General features: G+C 38.0%; 1 protein-coding gene across 1 annotated transcript in view; it reads right to left on the bottom strand.

Moving 5' to 3' along the window:
- Window positions 1-15,502: 15,502 nt before the first annotated feature.
- Window positions 15,503-24,293, bottom strand: part of LOC108520592 (centlein-like) — a 296,774-nt gene continuing 287,983 nt past the window's right edge. The window contains 1 exon segment of the mRNA XM_017860004.1: window positions 15,503-16,867. Within this exon segment, the coding sequence (XP_017715493.1) occupies window positions 16,766-16,867 (102 nt within the window). The 3' untranslated portion in view covers window positions 15,503-16,765.

A 24,293-nucleotide genomic window follows, 5' to 3' on the forward strand; every position in this document is an offset into this window, starting at 1 on the left:
GTGGGCAGAATGCCTCAGCCCAAGAGTTTGAGATCAGACTGGGAAACATAATGAAGCCCTCCCTTTAAAAAATAAATAACTGGCCTGGTGGCACATACCTGTAGTCCCAGCTACTCAGGGGGCTGAGGTAGGAGGACTGCTTGAGCCCAGGAGGGAGAGGTTCAGTGAGCTGTGATGGTATCACTGTACTCAAGCCTGGGTGACAGAGACCCTGTCTCAAAAACTAAACAAACAAGTCTCAGTGGCTTTTCACAGCAGAAGCTTATTTCTCATTCATAGATGTGGTGTACAGGGAGCCATCAGGGAAGCCCTGTTCATCACTCTCACTTGGGGTCCCAGCTCCCGGAGGCTCCATCATACTCTGTATTTCCATAATTAGAGGAGCAGGAGGGAGAAGGTAGGGAATTATGCAATGTTTCAAAGCTACTTGAAGGTGATACATGGTACTTACACTCACATTTCATTGCCTAAAACAAGCCACACAGCCTCACTCCACTTCTGAGGAGGTATAGAAGTATAATCCCATAAAAGGACAGAGGGAGAGCTGAAATATGTATTCATAAGCTGTACCTACATTTCTTGTTCTGATAACAGAAAAATAAATATTTCATTTATGGCCATTATCAGATAATATTTCAGTTGAAAGCATGCATTATCAATGCCACACTTTCCTCTGCCAGGAGGTAAAAATTTTGAATTCTTGGGAGGAGGGGCAAAAATCTTAAAACTTAGATATTCTAATGGTCTATGGCCCTTCAAAGGGCCATGGCACATAAACAGTATACTGTATATCTGTGGTATTAAAACTTTATGGAGGCCGGGCACGGTGCTCACGCCTGTAATCCCAGCACTTTGTGAGGGCGAGGCAGGACATCACGAGGTCAGGAGTTCAAGAACAGCCTGGCCAATATCGTGAAACCCCATCTCTACTAAAAATGCAAAAATTAGCTGGGCGTTGTGGCACACATCTGTAATCCTAGCTACTCGGGAGGCTGAGGCAGGAGAATAACTTGAACCCAGGAGGTGGAGGTTGCAGTGAGCCAAGATCAGATCACACCACTTCACTCCAGCCTGGGTGACAAAGCAAGACTCCATCTCAAAAAAAAAAAAAAAAAACTTTATGGAGGTTGGGGTAGGAGGTGATTAGGGAAAAAAAGGCCTAAAGAGGCTCCTTGGGGGCAGAGGTTAAAGGAAATAAAGTTGAGAAGCACTGGTCTAGTGGAAAGCACACTGAACTGGAGAGTCGGAAGGCCTGAGTTCTAATTCTGGCATTTAATGAGATGAGGTAACTAATCATGCTGAAAACCTAGTTCTCCCCACCCTTTGTATTAGTTTCCCAGGGCTGCCATAACAAATGACCACAAGCTGAATGACTTAAAGCAACAGAAATGTATTCCTTCACAGTTCTAGAGGCTGGAGATCCAAGACCAAGGTATCCACAGGGCCATGTTCCTCTGATGGCCTTGCTGGAAAGAATGTCCCATGGGTCTGTTCCAGCTCCTGGTGGTGGCTGGCAGTCCTTGGCCTTCCTTCAGCCAAGGCAGCCTAACTCCAAACTATACCTCAGTTTGCACATGGTCCTCTTCCCTCTGTGTGTATCTTTGTGTCTCCCAATCTCTGTCTCCTCCTAAGGACACTAGGTATTGAATGTGGGCTCATGCTAATCCAGTCTTTTCTTAACTTGAATACATCTGCAAAGACTTTATTTCTTTTTTTAAATTTATTTTTATTTTTATGTTTATTTTATTTTATTTTTGAAATGGAGTCTCACTCTGTTGCCCAGGCTGAAGTGCAGTGGTGCAATCTCAGCTCACTGGAAGCTCTGCCTCCCTGGTTCACGCCATTCTCCTGCTTCAGCCTCCTGAGTAGCTGGGACTACAGGCACCCGCCACCACACCTGGCTAATTTTTTGTGTTTTTAGTAGAGATGGGGTTTCACTGTTTTAGCCAGGATGGTCTCCATCTCCTGACCTCGTGATCCGCCCACCTCGGCCTCCCCAAGTGCTGAGATTACAGGCGTGAACCACTGCGCCCGGCCGATACCTTATTTCCAAATAAGATACAGGAGGGCTAGGACTTCAACATATCTTTTGGGGGACACGATTCAACTCAGGACACCTTTTGATCCCATTACTTTATGAATGTAACATTTATTGCAGTGCCCACTGCATTCCAGGAGATGGAAAGATTGTGCTCGAGATAGAAAGATTCCTTTCCTCAATGCATATTTACTTGATCCCTACTATGAGTCAGACACTGTAATAGGCACTAGGATTACATCTATAACAACAAAACAAACAGACAAAATCTAGAGCAAGTTCTTGCTGTTGTTGGGGCTCAGAAAATGCTACCCCAAAATATGGCACCTTGGAAACTGAGAAGACAGCAGAAACAGAAAGGCCACTCTCTGACCTTCCACCTGTCTATGTGAGAGCTGGCCATAAAGGGCTCTCTGACTTGCCTTACATGAAAGTAGGCCATAGGACCCTGATGTGACAGGTGTCCCACCCAAAGTAAAGGCATATTATCCAGGGAGCCAAGAAGAATCTAAACAAATAGGGACTGTTGAGTTTTCTGTAGTGTGTTGCCATGAGGTCAGACTCCCCCTTTGTCCAGTCACATTTCTGCATAACTGTTCCTTCTTCATTGAACCTAAGGGTATAAAGTTATACCCTTTTTCCTGGGTCTTTGGGTCTTCCTGTCTGAAGGCTCCCATATCACATAAAACATTGGCTGAATAAATTTGTTATGCTTTTCTTTTGTTAATCTTTTGTTACAGGACCGTCAGCAACAACCTTTGCAACAGGTGAGGAAAGTTATTCCTTTTTCTCCCCCACACTGTTATGTGACTTATGGTCTATAGAAGAGATGGGTGATACACAGATATGTGCAACGTGATACCACTAAGAAGAAAGATAAGGCAGGGTAGATGATAGAGAGTGCAATGTGAAATATGTTGCTGTGGAGAATGGAGTCAGGGGAAGCCTCTTTAAAGAGGTGAGTTTGAGTAAAGGTTTGAATGAAAGGAGGGAGAAAATCATGTGGCTACCAGGGAGACAGAGTTGCAGACAGAGAACTGCAGTGCAAAGGTCCTGAGTTGGGCACAGGTTGAGTGTGTTTGATGAGGCCACCGTAGTGATGTGGAGTGAGTATAAGGAGAGGAAGACGATGAAGTGTAATAGAGAACTGGTGGCCAGGTCATGCAGGCCTTGAAGGCTGCAGGAAAGACTCTTCTGTTACTTTGAGTAAGATGAGAAATGACTTGAGGATTGTGAGCAGAGGAATGACATGGTCTCATGTGTTTTAAATGAAAGCTGGGTGGTGAGTATGCTGCATTAGAGCAACAGCTGAGGCAGGGAGACCAAGTCAAGTGATGCAGTAGTTCAGGTGATGGTCTGAACAGGAGTGGAAAAGGGGAAGGCAGTGATAAGCTGTTGGATGCTAGATATATTCTGAGGGTAGAGTCAATAGAATTTCCTGATAGATTGAAGGGGGTGTGAGTAAAAAGAGGAGACAGGATGATGCTGAGATTTTTTGGCCTAACAAAGTGGAAGTTTACGGTTGCCACTTACTGACTGAGCGGAGTGGTGGGAATGCAGCACAAATTCAGTTTTGGACATGTGACATTTGGGATACCTATTAGACCATCAAGTAGAGACGTTGAATAAGCAGTAAGATGAGATCAGGGGAGATGTCAGGGCTGGAAAATAAGGTTGGGAGTTGACAGCTTATAGATTGTACTTAAGGTCATGGGATTAGTTAAGATCAACTACTGACTGAGTATTGATTAAAAAAAAAAGATTCTTAAAAGTGAGCCTGGTAGTACCCCCAACATTTAGAATTAAGGAAGGTGAGGGCTATCTAGAAATTGAGTCTGAGAAGGAGTAGCCAATGAGTTAAAAGAAGATTCATGAAAGAGTGGGGTACAAGAAGCAAAGTGAAGATACGCTTTCAAGAAAGCATGACCAGCAGGGCCAAATGTTGCTGATGGATGAAGTAGGAGAAAGGCTGAAAAGTGGCCATAGGATTTGCCAATGTACAGACCATTTGTATATAAGTCAGGATTTGGTTTGACTTCAGGGCACCAAAAATGACAATGGCATAAACATAAAAACATCTGAATGTAGGTAGTCCAGGGCTACATGGTAGTCCTGTGGGAATTTAGGACCCAGGTTCCTTCTAGCTTTCTTTTCCTTTATCCTAGCACATGGCTTCTATCCTCAAAATTATGGCTTTAGTTCCTACAAAAGAACATGAAGGAACAAGTGGAAAATGTCATAAAGGCACATGGTCCAGAGGAGCTAACTATAACAGTTAACTAGAGTTACGGTCACAATAATTCTGTATGCCAAACAACTACAAAATCTCAGTGGCATGCCATAATAAGCATTAATATTGCTCAGGAGTCTATGGCTTGGCTGACAATCAGCTGATCTAGGCTGGGCTTCCCTTCAAAAACCAGTATACTTGGAATAAAATCTACTTGGCCAGGTATGCTGTTATTTGAATAAACTAAACTTTCTATTTTTACTTAGAATACTTATTTTTTTATTAGTAAATATTGATTTATAGTTCTCATTTTAGGTTTTTTTATCTGATTTTGTTATTTAGCCTATCCTTGCTTCATACTGTCACTTATGGGATCCTTTCATCTTCTGTGTGTAGTTACAAGAAAAGTTATTGTCTGTTTTTTGAGGCTACATAGATGCTAATGATAAAGTCATCTGGTCCTGAAGCCTTTCTAAATGGCAGACCTTTATCCATGTTCTAGTTTCTGTTATGTGTGATAGCTTATTTGACTTTCTACCACTTCTTTTGTTTTGTTTGAGACAGCATCTTGCTCTATCTCTCAGGCTAGAGGATGGTGATGCAATCTCAGCTCACTGCACCCTCAACCACCCAGGCTCAAGCAATCCTCCTATCTTAGCCTCCCCAGTAGCTGAGACTACAGACATGTGTCATTATGCCCAGTTTTTTTTTTTTTTTTTTTACTTATTTGTGGAGATGGGGTCTCACTATGTTGCCCAGGCTGGTCTCAAACTCCTAGGCTCAAGTGATCCTCCCACCTCAGCCTCCCAAAGTACTGGGATTACAGGTGTGAGCCACTGTGCCTGGCTGACTTTCTCCCACTTCTTAAGTGAATCTGGGGTATTTATATTTGGTTAGAAAATCATATATTACCTTAAAATTGACCTGTACATATTCTTTTACAATTTTTAAAATGCGTTTTGCATCTTTTCTAATTACTAATGTTGAATGTTTTCACTTTTCTCCTTTATCCTTAACTAGACTTACCAGAGTAGTTTAATTGTAAAGATCAGCTTTGTTATATCTCTTTTCAGTTGTTTTCTTTTAAAATAATTTCACTTTTATGAATTCTTTCCTCCTACTCTATTTAGGTTTGATTTTATTTATTTACTTTTTATTTATTTATTTTTTAAAGACAGGGTCACATTCTGTTGCCCAGGCTGGAGTGCAGTGGCACAATCACAGCTCACTGCAGCCTTGACCTCCTGGGCTCAATCTATCCTCCCGCTTTAACCTCCTACGTAGCTGGGAGTACAGATGCATGCCACCACACCAGGCTAGTTTTTTGTATTTTTTGTACAGAAGGGGTTTCACCACTTTGCTCATGCTGGTCTTGAACTCCTGGGCTCAAATGAGCTGCCCGCCTCGGCCTCCCAAACTGCTGGGATTATATGCGTGAGCCACTGCGCCCAGCATGATTTTTTCTATTTCTTAAGTTGTATATTTAGTTTTTTTCAGCTCATTTTTAACATGAACACTTTTGGAGCTATTAATTCTCTTTTAAATACAGCTTTAGCTATGTCCCATAGGTTTTTTGATTAAAAAGTATTCTCATTTTCAATATTTTCTAGATAATTTGCCATTTCCATCCTATTTATCTTTGCCTCACAGATGGTTTAGAAGAGTCAAAATTGTTATTAAGTTAAACGTATTTTCCTTTTATTTTTCTTTTAATTTATGTCCATGGGAACATATTCAACCAGTATAAAATGATAGACTATAAAAGTCCTGTGTCCTAGCACAGAGCTCCCAGTCCTCTCTCCAGAGGTAACTAATCTTATCAGATTCTGGTATTTCTTTTTAGGAGTAAGAATATGCTGTGAAAATACATGTTTTGAAAAGTATTCTTTTTTTGAACTCTCTTCTTTTCTTAATTATAGTTTCGGGGGGTACCTGTGCAAGTTTGTTACATGGGTGGGTGTATTACGTAACGCTGGGGTTTGCTCTTCTAGTGAACATAGTATGCAACAGGCAGTTTCTCCAACACTTGCCCCTTTACTCCCTCCCCTATTTCGTAGTCCTCAGTGACGACTGTGTCCATCTTTATGTCCATGTGGACCGTTGTTTAGCTTCCACTATTAAATGAGAACATGTGGTATTTGATTTTCTGTTCCTGCAGTAATTCACTCAGGATAATGGCCTCCAACTGCATCCATGTTTTTGAAAAGGAAATTTTTTTATTTTTTTTTTTAAAAATTTTTTTTTTTTTTTTTTTTTTTTTTTTTTTGAGGCGGAGTCTCGCTCTGTCGCCCGGACTGGAGTGCAGTGGCCCGATCTCAGCTCACTGCAAGCTTCGCCTCCCGGGTTTGCGCCATTCTCCCGCCTCAGCCTCCCGAGTAGCTGGGACTACAGGCGCCCGCCACCTCGCCCGGCTAGTTTTGTATTTTTTTTTAGTAGAGACGGGGTTTCACTGTGTTAGCCAGGATGGTCTCGATCTCCTGACCTCGTGATCCGCCCGTCTCGGCCTCCCAAAGTGCTGGGATTACAGGCTTGAGCCACCGCGCCCGGCCATGAAAAGTACTTTTTAGCTTCAGTTTAAATTATTAAAAGGCCTCCTAAGGCCACTGATATGGTATAGTAGATTTCAGGGATCCAGGGCTTATTCTATTTTGGCTTCGAATCTCTAATGCTTTACACTGTCTGCTTCCTGCTTTCAACATTGTTTCTACAGTTCAAATCTGAGAAAGGTCCATAGAATGGACTCAGTTAGCCTTTTAAATTTGTAGATTTCTGAAGTTGGTTTTATTTCATTTCCTGTGGAAGAATAATTGTGCTGTCCTGACCTCTTGATCTCAAGTCTAGAAATGGTATTAAATACCTCCGTAATTTCACCTGTTGAGCATCTTTATGTGACAGACCTCACTCTAGGCAGGGTTCTTTTATGTATATCCTATGGTGGCACCAAGAGGTAGTTGCAATTTTGCAACCCATAAGCTCCATCTGTCTTCCTCCCGTAAACCTTCACAAATAAATATTTATTCTAAGTCCACTCTATGCTCACCTTGCAGACAGCTTCAAGGCAATTTCTCAAGTAGCCTCCCCTTTATCTAGAGCACCAAACCTAAACACCTGCTGTGGTGGACAGCTCAGGAAATGGCTCCCACCACCTGTTATTCACACTCGTGTGTGAGTGTGTGAGAGAGAGAGAAAGAGAGAGATAAAGCAAGTTGCCATATTGAAGGGACTCATGTGGCAAAGGACTGAGGACAGACTCCAGCCAATAGCTAGCAAGAAAGCCCTAAGTCCAACTGAGAGCAACTGAACTGTGTGGAACTGAATCCTGCCAACAGCCATATGGAAGAGCTAGGAAGTGAATCCTTCTGAGTCAAGACTTGCAATGACTGCAGCCTTGTGAGAGCTACAGTGTCAGAGGACCCAGATTCTTGACCCACAGAAACTAGCCCAAATAAATGTTGTTTTAAGCTACTATGTTTTAGAGAAATTCATTATGAGCAATAGATCATGACACCTGCTTTTTCAAAGTTCCTTGTGAAACCCAAGATGATTGCTGGGAGGTGTTTTTCCAGGTAATAGTTCTGGAGAAGAGTTATATATGTCCCTTCCACTTCCAGTCAACCTGTCCTCATCATCCCATGCTTTCTAAAAAGACCACATAAGCAGGTTTTGGAGATAGAAAAACAAAAAATGATGACAAAACGTTGGGTTGAGAATGGTGGAGCTGGAATAGAACTTAAAAAGAAAAATATCTCTACCACACACCCATTAGAATTGTTAAAACTAAAAATATTAACAGTACCAAGTCCTGGAAAGGATGCAGACCAACTTCATCCCTCAGACATGGTTGGTGGGGCTGTAAAGTGTTATAGCCATCCTAGAAAACATTTTTACAGTTTCTTATAAATTTAAACACACACTTACTATATGACCCAGCAATCATATTTGTGGGTATTTCCTCTAGAGAAGTGAAAACTTATGTTCATCGAAAACCTGTACTTGAATATTCATGATAACTTTATATGCAATAGCCAACACTTGGTGTATTAGGGTTCTCTAGGAAAACAGAACCAATATGGGGAGAGAAATTTATTTTGAGGAATTTGCTGATGGAATTATGGAGCCTAGCAAGTCCAAAATCTGCAGAGTGGGCAGGCAGGCTGGAGACCCAGAAAGAGCCAGTGTTGTAATTCAAGTCCAAAGGCAAACTGCTAGCAGATTTCTCTCTTGCTTGGGGGAGGGTAGTCTTTTTGTTGTACTCAGCTAACTGAATGAGGCCCACCCCACATTATGGAGGGCAATCTGCTTCACTGAAAGTCCACTGATTTAAATGTTAATCTCACCCAAAAACATGCTCACAGAAACATCCAGAATGTCTGACCACATATCTGAGCACCACGACCCAATCAGGTTGACACATAAAAGTCATGATTAAGTCCACCCTTGTCAACTGAACACACATGCACAAACATATTCATTTCAAAATATGGAGGAAATACTCAGATAATTGCATTTCTCATTTATGTAATTGGTCATGTGGTCACCATGGTCATATGGTAACTGTGGTTATGTGGTATTTCTAACTACTTTCTTCAACTACTTATTCCCTAATCCCTTTGCCCTCACCAAACCCTCAGTTGGTTGTAGTTCTTTTCTTGGTGGGCAACCCAAACCTTCAATCCTGGAGGGTCTGGGCCATTAGCAGTCCTGAATGAATTGAGTTGTGGTAGTTTTTCATTGACTTTAACCACACGGCATAGTAATACTAAGAGATACCATAAAGGATCACCTGTATTCCAGATATATTCTTTCTTACCTCCATTGTAGAGTAGTAGTCCAATTTCCCCTGGGTAGTCAGGATCAATCATCCCAGCCGGTAATGTAACCCTCTTGTTTGTTGCTTTGGAAGCATGAGCAGGCCAAAGCAGCCAGGCAGCAGTCTTAATTTCCATTTCAATGAAATCATTGTTGTGTCTCCCAGTGGAAGCATCTCTCTCTTTGGAACTAAGAACTCTAGGATAGGAAAGCATAAGGTCACAAGAACAGGAAGCAAACATTTTGCTAATAGGTCACTAGGGATAAAGATGAGTGGTGCCACTCCCAGTTCCATCCCCTGATTTCTGGATCTATGAACCCTGGCTATGGGAGAAATGGCACCATATATTAGACACTGATTCCAAGTGTACACAGCCTTTTAAGGGAACTTTGCCCTATCTTGCAAAGTTTTACTTCCTAGCTGGCACTGTAATAGTCTTCAAAAGGCCATTCCACTATTCTATCAAACCAGCTGATTTAGGATGGTGAGGATCATGAATTTCATGAGCACAGGCCCATTGCCACACTTTATTTGTGTGAAGTTACTTCCTTGATCACAAACAATGCTGTGTGCAATGCCATGGTAGTGGATAAGGCATTCTGTAAGTCCACAGATGGTAGTTTTGGCAGAAGCATTTTGCGCACATAAGGCAAATCCACATTCAGAGTAAGTGTCTATTCTAGTAAGAATAAAACATGGCCCCTTCCATGATGGCAGTGGTCCAATGTAATCAACATGCCACCAGGTAGTTGGCTGATCACCCCCAGGAAATGGTGCCATATCAAGGGCTGAGAGTTGGTCTGTGCTGTTGAAAGATTGGGCACTCAGTAGTGGCCATAGCCAGGTCAGACTTGGTGAGTTGAAAATTCATTTCTGAGCACATGCCACAACTTCTATCCCTGCCACCATGGCCACTTTGCTCAGGAGTCCATTGGGCAAAGACAGGGGTGGTTGGAGAAAGAAGCTGACGGGCATCTGCAGAACAGGTTATCCTATCTATCGATTTGATTATTAAAATCCTCCTCGCTGAGGTCACCCTTTGGTGAGCATGACATGGAATGTAAATATCTTCCCATTATTTGCCCATTCAGAGAGGTCCATCCATAGACCTCTTCTCCAGATTTCCTTGTAACCAATTTTTCAATCATATTCTTTCCCAGTTCCTGACCATCAAGAGTGGTGTGTAATTGCACATGTCCTTTGACAGGTAAATGAATAAACCAATTGTGGTATATCCATATAATGAGATGCTACTCAACAATTAAAAATAAGTGGGCTATTGATATATACAATGATTTAGATGGATTTCAAGGACATTATGCTCTGTGAAAGGAGCCAATGTCAAAAGGCTATATATTTCATAATTCCATTTATATAACATTCTCAGTGACAAAATTATAGTCATGATGAACAGATCAGTGGCTGCCAGGGATTAGAGTTAAAGGGAGGATGTGAGTACTAAGGGGTAACATGAGGAATATTCTTTGTGCTGATGGAACAGTTCTGAATCTCAATTGTGGTAATGTTTGTATAATCTATACATGTGACAAAATGTCCTAAAAATACTCCAACAAAGTGAATGTAAAAACTTAAATCCATCTATGGTCTATATTTGAGTTAAAAATATTGTACCAATGGGATCTTCATGGTTTGGACAGTGTACTGTGGTTATGTAAGATGTTACCATTCAGGAAATCTGAGTGAAGCATATTCAAAAACTCTGCTTACTACTTTTGCAACTTCTTGTGAATATTAAATTATTTTGAAATAAAACATTATATAAAATACAGAAAATCTGGAAAATAAAATGTCTTGACTGTGCTTTTCTTTTTCTGGCTTGGGTCCATCACTGAATTCATGAAGAAAGTGTCATGATTAGTGCACTAAGGGAGAACAGAGAGGGTTGTATGCGAAAACAATTCTGACCTACAGGGTGCAGCATGAACCCAGGGAAGTCTCTAATACTTCTTTCTGGGTGACTGTGAAGCCTTTGTGCTAGGGTCAGCATTAACAAAGAGCGACATTTTCTCTATCACAAAATGTAAGAGTACAGAAGGCAGGGGTACCACCTTCTTTTAAATTATCCCTAATGATCATTTCCTAGGGGAAAGGAAAGTTGAATGTGGCAAAAAATGTTGGAAGGAGCTGACGTCAAAACTGTGGTTTTGTAGACTGTGTGTTGAAGAAAGAAGGAAATGAGGATTGGACTATGTGCAAAAGTGTTTGTAGTGTCTACCATTCCTTGGTGAGCAGAAAAAAAATTTAATCAAATATGTCTGTGTATTTAAAAATTAAAAGGTAAGTCAAGAGGCTTTTTAAAACAAATCACCTTTTCGATGAAAGCTTTCATGTCACAGGCAACAAAAAAGTCATTTTTATCCCATTATATTAAGCCACTTATATAAATTTGTGTTAATACCAAAGGCAGTTACATGCATGGGAATGTAGGAATTAAAATAGCAATTCTTCAAACTAAAACAGAATTACTATTTGACCCAGCAACCCAATTAGTAGTTATATATGCAAAGGAAAGTAAATCATTCTATTAAAATGATACTTGCGTTTGTATGTTCACTGCAGCATTCTTCACAATAGCAAAGACATGGAATCAACCCAACTGCCTATCAATGGTGGACTGGATAAAGAAAATGTGGAAGATATATACACCATGGAATACTATGTAGCCTTAAAAAAGAGCAAAAGCATATCCTGTGCAACAGTGGGAATGGAGCTGGAAGTCATTGTGCTAAGCAAATTAATACAGAAACAGAAAACAAAATACCTCAAGTTCTCATTTAAAAGTGGGAGATAAACATTGGGTACACACAAACACAAAGATGGAAACAATAAGCACGGGGGATTCCAAAAATGGGGAAAAGGAGGGAGAAAGGGTTGAAAAACTATGTATAAGGTACTGTTTGCTACTTGGGTGATGAGATTATTAGAAACTCAAAGTTCAGAATCATGCAATATATTCATTTAGCTAACCTACACACGTACCCCCTCAATCTAAAATAAAATCAAGACAGGATTTTGAATGTTCTTACCACAAATAAGTAATAAATGTTTGAGGTGACAAATATGATAATTACCCTGATTTAATTATTACCCAAAGTACACATGCATTGAAACATTCTATTTTACCCCATACACATGTAAAATTATGTATCAATTAAAAATTTTTTAAAGAGAAAAAAATAGCAACGCTTCTGCCCATGTATCTCATGAACTCTTCTGAACATAGGCCAATAAATGGCTCTCTCAAATGTTTTCTGGTACGTTTTGTTTGGTTTCACAGTTATTTGAGATTATTAAGCAAGCCTTTCTCATTGTGGCTACAAATTTATTACAGTAACTTTCACTTTCCACTCTCTAAATCCAAGGGTCATTTGTGCCACTGGGAAGAATCCTGCATAATTTGGAGAAGAAATTAAAATAGGCAAAGCTTTCAATAGATGAGTAAGGGCTATTGTTGAAGAGTGAAATTCACTTTTTCCGCTGTCCCATATTCTGAAACACATGACGACTTTCACTCATAGCAGCCATAGCCCTAAGCTTATTTCATAATCTCCCAGGATATAAATGTTACCCACAGAGGATTGTTTTGTTGTTGTTTTTACTGTTGAGTTTTGAGAATTGTTTATTTTAGATACGAATCCTTTGTCAGTTATGTGATTTGCAAATGATTTTCCCCATTCTGTAGCTTGTCTATTCCCAGGGCAAAAGTTTTTAATTTTGATGAACTAAAACTTACCAATTTTTCTTTTTTGCATCACACTTCTGGTGTCACGGCTAGAAATTCTTCACCAAATCTGAGGTCCTGAAGACTTTCTCTCATGTTATATTCTACATTTTACATTTAAATGTTGACCCATTTTGATGTAATTTTGTCTGAATATGTGATGTGTGAGGTTTAGGTCAAGATTTTTTTTCTTTAACCCAAGATGCCCAACTACTTCAGGACCATTTGTCAAAAAGGCAATTATGCCTCTATTGAATTGCTTTTGAACCTTTGTCTCAAATCAGTTGGACATATTTGCTTTGGTGTATTTCTTGGTTCCCTGTTCTGTTCCATTGATTTATTTGTCCAGCCCTCTGACTCCCAGCACCACACACTCCTGATTAGTGTAACTATTTAATACATCTTGAAACTGAGTAAAGTGACGTCTCCACTATTATGCTTCTTTTTTTTTTCTATTCTAGTTTCTCTGAGTTCCCATATACATTTTAGAAAATTTTTCTCTACTTCCTAAATCTCTTGCTGTGATGTTGATAGGAATTGTGTTAAATCTCTATAAAAATTTGCAGACAGCTGGCATCTTTAACATAAGTATCCTAACTCATGCTCTCACTATGTCTCCTAATTTATTAGATCTTGTTGATTTCTTTCACTAGTGTTTTATAATTTTCATCTACAAGTACTATGCACGTTTTGTCAGGTTTTTTACCCAAGTATTTCTCTTTTTCAGGAAATCGTAAATTGTACTGTATTTTTAATTTGTTTCCACATTTTTTACTAGTTTACTGGAGTATAGAAACACAATTTTTCTATGTTGATTTTGTATCTTGAGATTTTGCTGAACTCATTAGTTCTGTAAAGTTTTTGTTTTCGTTGTGTTTTGAGTAGTTTTCTTTTTCCTTTCCAATCTGGATGCCTTTTATTTCCATTTCTTGCCTTACTAGGCTGGCTAGAATTTCCCACGTCATGTTGAGTGAAAGTGGTGAGAGTTGAAATCTTTGCCTTGTTCCTGATTATAGGTGGAAGTGTTTGGTCTTCATCATTACGTACAATGTTAGCTGTAGGCTTTTAAAAGATGGTTTTATCAAATTGAGAAGTCCCTATTTCTAGTTTTCTGAGTTTTTTTTGTTTTTTTTTTTTTGAGACGGAGTCTCGCTCTGTCGCCCAAGCTGGAGTGCAGTGGCGCGATCTCGGTTCATTGCAAGCTCAGTCTCTCGGATTCACGCCATTCTCCTGCCTCAGCCTCCCAAGTAGCTGGAACTACAAGCGCCCGCCACCGCGCCCGGCTAATTTTTTGTATTTCTAGTAGAGATTGGGTTTTACCATGTTAGCCAAGATGGCCTCAATCTCCTTACCTCATGATCCGCCCACTTAGGCCTCCCAAAGTGCTGGGATTACAGGCGTGAGTCACCATGCCCGGCTCTGAGTTTTTTTTAAATAAATGAGTGCCAATTTTTGTCACATGCTTTTTCTATATCAAATTTTATGATTGCATGTTATTTTTAGCCTGTTAATATGGTGGTTTACACTGATTGATTTCTGAATATTGAACCAGCCCTGATTGTGTATCTTTTGACCAATATCCCTCATGAACATAGACGTAAAACTTCTAAACAGATTTTTGGCAACTTCTACTTGTTTTCTATTTTTGCAGTCACAAAGTACCACAAACTTAGTGGCTTAAATTAGATAAAATGTATTATCTTACATTTCTGGATGTCCAAAATCGGTTTCACTGGGGTAAAGTCAAGGTGCTGACAGGACTGAGCTTTTTCCAAGGTTATAGGAAGAACCTGTTTCCTTGCCTTTTCTGGTCTCCAAGGGCCATCCACATTCTTTGGCTTATAGCCCTTCCTCCATATTTTAAGTCAGTAGTGTAGCATCTTCAAATTTCTCTTTCTACCTCTCTGGTAGAATTTCTCTCTGACTCTTCCTGCCTCCCTCTCATAAGAACACTTGCAGTTTCATCAGGCTCACATCGGTAATCCAAGATAATCTTCCCACTCAAGATCCTTGACTTGATCATATTTGCAAATTTCCTTTTGACATATAAGGTAACACATTTACAGGTTTCAGGCATTAAGGAGTGAACATCTTTAGGGGCCATTTCTCAGTCTACCACATTTTCCTTTTTTTGTATACCATCTTTGTTTAGTCTTGGTATCAAGGTCATACTATGCAGTCTCATTTTTATCTTTGTAACAAAATTTTGCTGTAATAAAGTATTACATTTTAAGTTTTGTAATTTTTTATCACTCGTGCTTTCCTGTGAGTTGGGAATATTGTGATGAATGTTTCGTATGGTAATGTTTTAATTGCATCCTTCGGGCATATAGTGTCATCACATAATAAACACAATGCTTTGCCATCTAATTCAATAACAAAATCCGCACTTCATTGTGCCTTAAGTGTGTGACATTTGATGGTCATTTCTTTTTTCTTTTCTTGTTTTGACATGAAAAGTATGTGCTGGTTTTTTTGTTTGTTTGTTTGTTTTAAATTACAGTAAGGCAGTATTTGTGTCACCTAAAATTCTGTCAAGTTGTAACTGTGTCATTGTGATTTGTAGTATTCCAAGCAGTAGTGCAAAGTTATGAGAGAAGCACAGTCTCCTCCGTAACTACTCAGCTACACTCATGTAGTGTGAAAGCAGCCATAAGTAATACAGAAATGAATGAGTACCACTGTGTTCCAATAAAACTTTATTGAAGGACACCAAAATTTGAATTTTATATAATTTTCACATGCTACAAAATATTATTCTCCTTTTGATTTTTTTAAAACCATTTAATAAGGCAAAAATCATTCTTAGCTTGTGGGCATACAAAACAGGTAGCAGGCCAGATTCGCCCTGCAGGCTATAATCTGCCAACCCTTGCTTTAATCTCATGGGACCCACATACTAAAGAGGGGAAAAAAGAAAATAAACAAGAAAACAAATACATGAACAGATAGATAATTTTGTGCTATGAGGAAATAAAATAGTAAGCTGGTCAGAGAATGTGTCTCTGAGGGACTGGGGAAGCTGGACCTGAATGATGAGAAGGAGCCAGCCATGAGGAAAGTTAAGTGCAGAGTATTCTAGAAAGAGAAAAGACCAAGGGCAAATGTGAGAGGCAGGCACCAGTCTGGTGAATTAGAGGAACCGAAAAGGGTATAGCAGGAACACGGTGAAGAGGTGAAATGAGGTGGGAATGTTCAGGAATCTAAGCAAGAATGACATCATAGTTAAGAATGTAACTTTAATTAGTTGACCACAGTAGTAGTTCTGTTAATTACAGCCTAATTTTATACACTGGGTTTGTGGTCCCCTGTGAATTTATATGACTACACAACATATACTATTGTGAATTTAAGAGAGAGCAGAAAATGTTTTTATTTTTGCCAAATAGTTGCACAAATACACAGTATCTCCTACATAAACCAGCACATCAATGAGAATAGATTCAATTGGACCACACAATTTATTCCAATAAATGCTCAAGTTATGATGCTTCATTTTATATTTGCTTGTAATACAAATCTGTTGCTCCCTGGACCTTATGGCTATCTATAGCAGTTTTATGTAAAAAATCTAGTTTTTTTATGAAACTTAAAACATTAAATCCTTAGTTGATACTTTTTCTTCTTATGCTCAGACCAATTTGTGTGCCAAGCCTGTTCAGTTTCTTTTAATGCACTAGAAGGAAAATCATTTTTAAGTTTGCATTGATTTGTGGCAATATTTGTATTCAACAATCAAATGCTACACTATTTCCTTTTAAATGGCTATGCACTTAATTAGTTTCACTTGTTCAGCAATTAATTATTTTCAGAGACTTCTTATTTTTGTATTGAACCTGACTATTGATAGTTGGAGCAGATACTGTATCAGGATTGCAATGCATATATTCTAATCACACCACATAAAAAGTTTTCACATTTGCAATAAAGCTCTCCATTTTAATATCATCTAATATCTTTCATAATTGTGAAATATCCTTCAACTAGTTTCTTTTTTTCATTTATTTTTTCCAGTACTGCTTCTAGTAAATATGAGGCAAAAGGAAGCTGTAAAAGAAACACAAAAAAAAAATTATTAAAACTCTATATTTTCTTCAGTTCAAAAACATACTAAATATCATTAAACCATTAGAAGTTAGAGGTCTGCAACTTTGCAGCCATAATGGTACCCTACTGGATCTCTTTTCTACTGATCTTGCTGGTTAGTGTGGGTAATTTTGTCTTTTCTAATAAAAATGATAAAAGAGCAGAAGTAAAATGAAAAAAGATAAACGCCTTATTGAACAATTCATGGTTTACTGACCATGTTAATGATGTAATCTGCAATACAAGCAGCTAAGCCATTTATCTTCAATCAGCTGATCAATAGCAGGTTACAGTCATCTCTAGGGCACACAGGCCCATAGAAGTAGTACTGTATGTTCATCACTCATAAAAGAATGAGAGAGAACCATCAATTCACATGTCTGTGTTAGAGCCGAACATCTCAAGAATTGTAGAGTAAAAACTTCAGAGGAAAAAATGGCAAAAGTATACCCATTGATTAAGTTGTTATAGAAAAGTTGTTTGGCATATCAAAGTGTAATACACATGTTGCAAACTGCTGAGTTTATGAAATGTAGACTACATTTTTAAATTTCATAATTTATATTACTTTTCTGGTCAAGTTTTATAGTTCCCTCTGCTTCACTGAGTTGCCTGTAGAACTCCAGCTCACCTAATACAGTTATAGTTATTGGTGGTAAGTAAAAGACAATCTGAAATGCAGCCCCAGTTACTTCTGAATCCTAGAAATTTCTCTTGTCCTTATTCTCAGCTACCTAGCCTCACATAAGAGGTCTGTCATAATTAAGAAGCTTGTTAAGTCATTTCTTGGACTTGTCCTTTAGATCAACCAGGGATAGACTACTTCTGTTTCCCTGAATATATTAATGGGAATGCTTAGCATGCCCAGCCTCCTTCCCTGCAGGGCAGTAGCATCAGGCCCATTTTTGTGCTAGGATGGACGACTGACAGCATCACTGTCGGCATCTGACCCAGGATGGCCTGACGGCCTTTGTCTGGGTCCTCAGCTATGCTCCCCTAAGGTGTCTATAATTAAACCAATCAGAATGGCTCTTTGCTAAATTTGGACTGGTGAAAAGAGAAAAGACTGGCTGTGATAGTAGAACTAAAGAGCAGACAGGCACAAACAAATAGACCACATCAGCCATGAAGGAGAAATAGAGACCACAGCTGATCCAGAAAACTGCCTCAGGCCCAAAGAACATTCTAGTCTAGTCCCTTCTTATGTTTATAGTAATCTGCCTGCTCCTTAAGGTAGCCTGAGTCTGTGTCTGTTCCCCAGAAACACAGGAGCTTCACATATTTGTCTTACTTGAAACTTACCACTAAAGAAAGTATAAGATACCAAAAGAGCACAATTCTTCAGTTTTAAGATACAGATTAATAGAAGACATACACATTGACTTTACAACAGCTTTTCTAGGGGGAAAAATCTACATCAAACACACACATATTGCATACGCATCCCAATTTCAGGAAAGTAAAGAAGTGGGAAAAGAATATCTTAGAAATAAGAAAAAAGAATATGATCAGCTCTCTTCTGGAGGATAATGATAAAAGCAGTACGTTTTAATTTTGACACATTGCTCTTCTTGGATGTAAAAAAGAGTTACATTGGACAAAGATGCCAGTTTTACAAATAAAAATTTAAACCTTGAGAGCATTAATATTAGGTGTGAAAGAAATGCACAAAAAAATGACAAGACTACTTGTCATTTGTTGTTACTGGGCAACTTTCATTTAAATGATGTCACTCAGTATTACATGCATTCCTATCTAAAAGGAAGATACAAGATGGTGGTAATGTCCCATCCCTTACTGGTAGAAACAAGGCAGAAGTAAGTGTTTCATTTTCTAAAATTGTTCTCTAATCAAATAAATTTGGGAAACAAACCAAACTTCTAAACAGTTTCTTTAGTTCAGGACCTGTTAAGAGTGGTTAAGAGGCTAACAGGCACTGTGTTTCTCCAAGAGGGCAATATAATATCCTATTTCTAAATTCATTTGTCCATCCTTTTCTTATGGTCTCTTTATCAGGCTGAAATACTGGTCCATGAAACACAGTTTGGGGAACATGCTGGTTATATCATTTCCTATGTAATAATGTCATAGACCTTTCACCAGTCCACAATGTGTTGGCATTAATCATATTGTTTGCAAATTTCGTTTTCAAGTTTAAATCTTAATCTACTCTTATTATCTTGAGAGCTGAACAATTTTAAACATGGACATTACCTTTAAAAAGTCAAGCTCAAATAACTCTTCCAGAAAGCCTCCAATGTGGAATAGGAAGTCCATTTACGAATTTATTAACAACTCCCTTTATTCTCTTGCTCTGGCTTCCAATAAAACTAAAAGCCTCAAAGTTAAACACAACTGTATGCCAATCCTGTTTTATTGGATTATAAGCTTCCTTTAAGCTTTTTTATAGAGGCTAACACATTTTGGATTTCAAAAAGAAGTCAAACCTTAAATCAAAATGCATAGTATGTGTACAACTACCGCCCTTGCGGGAACCTATCTGTCTATAATAGTTCAGAAGAATCATATTATTTGTCATCACATAATTTTAGACAAAATTTCATATATCTTACCAGTGTGAGATTTAAAATTTTATTTTAATTCCATTTTCTATTTTCCTTTCTATGATCCAATTGGATCCAATTGAAAATATTTTTCCCTCCAAACCCAGTGTTCACCTCTATTTGCTGTTTATATTTATGGTTTATTGTTAACTGTAAATTGGCTTTCACAGAGGTCTTTCAAAAATTTTTTTTTAAATACATAAGGCTCAGTCCATAATTAAGTTAATTTTTATAACAGAAATATGATAAAATAGTTAATAATTGAAAACAAATTCAGAGGGAAAGGACTAAGAAAAAGTCAGAACCTAACAAAACGTTCATAAAATATACTAAACTGTTTTCCCAATAAATACAACAATTTAAAGGTAACTGTCCCCCAATTAAAAATTTAAGTAGCTTGTCCCTGCCTGCTTTACAAATAGTTCTTGCTTTATGGAACAGATTCAATATGTAATCAAATAATGAATGCACTAACAACTTTGGTTTTAAAAATAACCTCTCTCACCAAGTTTATACTATTCATTTATTTAGCAAACATTTTCACAGATTGTACACAAAACAATTCTGCTTAGTCTAGAATGAATTACCAAAAGATTTTGTTTATAAAATGGCTAATAGTGGAATTTTCAAGTTAACTGGCTATTTTGGTTAATTGAGAGTTATTACTTATATCATGCTACTTCTCAAACATGATAAATTATAGTGAACTGGAAAGTCAGATGGAACCTAATTTAATCTTCAGTGATTCAAGAAAGCTCTTCAAAATCTTACAGTACCACGTGAACATCAATTCTCAGCATGTAGCTCTAGGCTGCTTAGAGTTAGGACTGAAACTCTACTTAAAATACAACATGCCTTGGAAAGCACTTTAAAAATTCACATGGTCTGTTTATTTGTTTGCCATATTTTTTTAAGTGCAAAATGTTTTAAAAACACTAAGAACAAGAGACCCAAACCTTCTTCTACTTTGAAGTCCAGATTAAATGCATATTTGTTTCATACAAGGAGTTTACAGTTAATTATATTATCTTTATATGCATTCTAGAATGGGCTATGTCTCCCTTAGAAATCTCTGAGGGACAGACAGGCACGGCTGCCTTTTTACTAATAGGATTTTAGAGTTGGATAGAAGTGGCAATCTGACTGACCACAGCAAAGATCTTCTTACACCCTATCAAATACATCTGAAACAACAAACCAACATTATGCTGCTGTGGGTTTCATCTCAGATGGTATTTGCCAGGGATTACAAAGTCCAGAAAACCTGCATGATTTCTTTTTCTCTCTTGGATAAAAAAGAAGAAATGATACTCCTGGGCGTATCAGTGCAGAGTTACACATGCTTGAACTCTTCAGCATAAAGAGAAAAATGGACAGGTGAAGATTTCATACTGAGTGAAATTTCTTGGCATAGAAATTTAACTGGGATATCTGACAAAGTTTGCCTTAGTATATAGGTAGTCTTAAGGCAGATCTTCCTAGTCATTCTGGCTGTTCCTGCTGCAAAGAGTGATTTCCATTATAGGAGGGATCGCCCCTGATTTCACCCAGATTTTTAGCTTCTCTGACATATAAACACCTACAGAAGTTTACCTTTAGGAACTGGTATGCAACTACCACAATCTTAAATTTATTACTCACACTTACAAATTGTGGCTTCCTTTAGAGGTGACATATAAATGATATAAATGATGACTGCAGATGCTTGAGAACTAAGAAAAATAGCAAAGCTTAAAGTCCATGATTGCTAAACATAAAAATAACTTATTATATCAGCATTAATGGGAATATGCTCTCAATATGAAATTGAAATTCTTTTGTATTGAAAGAAAATGGAAATAAGGATAACTTTTAAGTATAAAGCGTACAATTAACAATTTGGCCATTTTATTATTGTTTTCTGTTTGAAAACTATGACCAAAAGATATTTCTTGTAAGATAAAATTTGACTTTTATCTAGAGTCATATTGAAAGTGAAGAATATAAAATTTTATGAATTATATCTGCTCTTAAAATCTGACTTAATGAGACCTTAGTAAGAAAGGATACTGTAGGTTTATTATAAAATTAAAGGTGCAACATCTGGTATATGCATTTATTTACATATATACAAGCACACACACATATCTGACTGGTTAGCATTCACTCTATTATCCTGTAGTTAAAGACTGAACTTGTTAAAATAATCAAGAAGGCCATCAGAAAGAACAATGTATTTATAATTTAAATTTGGCACTGAATTTTGAGTCATGTCTCCTAAATGGTTGTTTCTATTTCTGCTGCATATCCTAATAGATATAAAGACCTCTTGGAGTTCTGCTAAAAATGGACACAGAGAAGGCTATGCCTGCTTCTTTCAAACTCTGTTGAAGGCTATAGTTTTTTTCTCTTTAATTTTGAACGTTACTCCAGAAGTTGTAAGACAGAATGAAGAAAAAAGCCTCAAGGAGTGCTTCCGTAACACTTAAAGCAAATGAGTGATCATGAAGGAGCATATAAGGAATGGACATATCCCTTTAAAGTATATATACTATTTATAAAGTCCTTGGGGTTAGGAAGACGCTTGGTAAGATACTTCAGGATTTAGTAAAAGGAACTGCCAGCAAGTTCTTTAGGGCTATGGTAAGTTATGTAAGATAGAAGAGAAATTTAAGTTAGCTATAGACTTTCCTTCAAACCCAGAAGCACCTCTAGGCTATGATTAGGCCTCTTGTCTGGTGCCTGTGTGACACTGTAATTCTCGTCCCCAAAACTTGCCTAGATAGAGATAACCCCTTGTCACTGGTTCCTCAGCAGCTGGGAGGTTTCTTCCCCTCCCTCATTTTCCACTCCTATCAAGTCACTTTTCCCTAACTGATAACCAATATTCTCACAGATCAGAGACTACTGCTGTGCCCTTACCTTTAAGATAATGCTTTGGGCAATGATACCAGCACAAAAAGCTCCCTTGGACATCAGTTTGGACCCCTATGAATTGTTTGGACATTGGTCTTACACAAAGCCTAACACATTACTACTTTACCCTACCTTCTCCAACCCCCTGCAAGACCTTTTTGAAGTCCTAGTTGTCTTCTCACAAAACCAGCACACATAATGACAAATACATCTTAATACTGGTATTCGGACTATCCTAATATGACTGACTTTCTTCTCAAACGCCAGAAACTGTGTAGTATATATACTTTAAGGGGATATGTCCATTCCTTATATGCTCCTTCATGACTAGGTGAGATATTCATGCTAGAGATAATGCTTTAAGAGTCTACAGACCACTATAACAAGGATTCCCTTTTTATGTAGACATTAAAGAAATAATTTGGGGTCTCAATAGGACTAGGTGTGAATACCAATGTTTATCATATGGATACGAACTCCGAGTTCAGGAAAAGAAAGTGTAACTGATATAAAAAGTATTTAGCAGGTAGACCCTTGTTATTAACTAAATGCTTGTGTTCCCCCAAAATTTTTATGTTGAAATCCTAAACCCCAACGTGATGGTATTAAGAGGTAAGGGCTTTGGGAGGTAATTAGGTCATGAGGATGGAAGCATCCTGAATGGGATTAGTGCCCTTATAAAAAGAGATAGGAGAGCTTACTCTCTCTCTTGCTCTCTCTGCTATGTGAGAATACAATGAGACCACGATCTACAAAACAGAAAGAATGCTCCTACGGCTAATGCCTGATCTTGGACTTCCCAGACCCCAGAAATGTGAAAAATAAATATTTCCCAGTCTATAGTATTCTGTGATAACAGCCTGAAATGACTAAGAGAACACTTAATAGTATAGATAGGAAAAATAAAGGGATAGGGAAGGATCGAAAAGAGAACTGAATTATTCAGTCTCTTGTTCATCACTGTGTCACTCAATGTTGATTTAAATATGTCGCTCTAGAATCTGGATGAATGTGAATAGTGAATTATACCTTCTCAATGAAAGCACTCAACAAATACAGTTATGCATCACTGAGCAATAGGGATGCATTTTGAGAAATACATTGTTAGGCAATTTTGTCAGTGTCCAAACCTAGATGGTATAGCCTGTTACACACCTAGACAATATGCTGTGGCCTATTGCTCCTAGGCTAGAAACCTGTGACTGCATGTTACTGTACTAAATACTGTAGGCAAATGTAATACAATCATAAGTATTAGTATATCTAAACGTAGGAAAGGCATAGTAAAAATATGGTATAGAAGATTTTATAAAATGGTACCCCTGAATAGGACGCTTACCATGAATGGAGCCTGTGGGACTGGAAGTTGCTCTGGGCGAGTCAGTGAGTGAGTTGTGAGTAAATGTGAAGGCCTAGGACATTACTGTACACTACTGTAGATTTTATAAACCCTGTATACATGGGCTTCACTAAATGTATTAAAAAACCTTTTTCTTTCTTCAATAATAAATTAACCTTAGCTTACTGTAACTTTACTTTGTAAGCTTCAATTTTTGACTCTTGTAAGAACACTTAGCTTAAAACACAAATATACCATACAGTTGTACAAAACATTTTATATCCTTATTCTGTAAGGATATAAATAATTACCTATTTTTATTTTTTTATTTTTAAAGTTTTAATTAAAGAATAAGACACAAACACACACATTACCCTGGGCCTACATAGGGTCAGGGTCATCACTATCCCTGTCTTCCATCTCTACATCTTGTCCCACTGGAAGGTCTTCAGAGACAATAACACACACGGAGCTGTCACCTCCTATGTTAACAATGCCTTCTCCTGGAATATCTCCTGAAGGACCTGGCTTAGGCTGTTTTACAGTTAAGCTTTTTTTTTTTTTTTTTTTTTTTTTTTTTTTTTTTTTT

This window comes from Rhinopithecus bieti, unplaced genomic scaffold (genome assembly GCF_001698545.2).
Source record: "Rhinopithecus bieti isolate Rb0 unplaced genomic scaffold, ASM169854v2 scaffold_51780, whole genome shotgun sequence".
Classification (NCBI taxonomy): domain Eukaryota; kingdom Metazoa; phylum Chordata; class Mammalia; order Primates; family Cercopithecidae; genus Rhinopithecus; species Rhinopithecus bieti.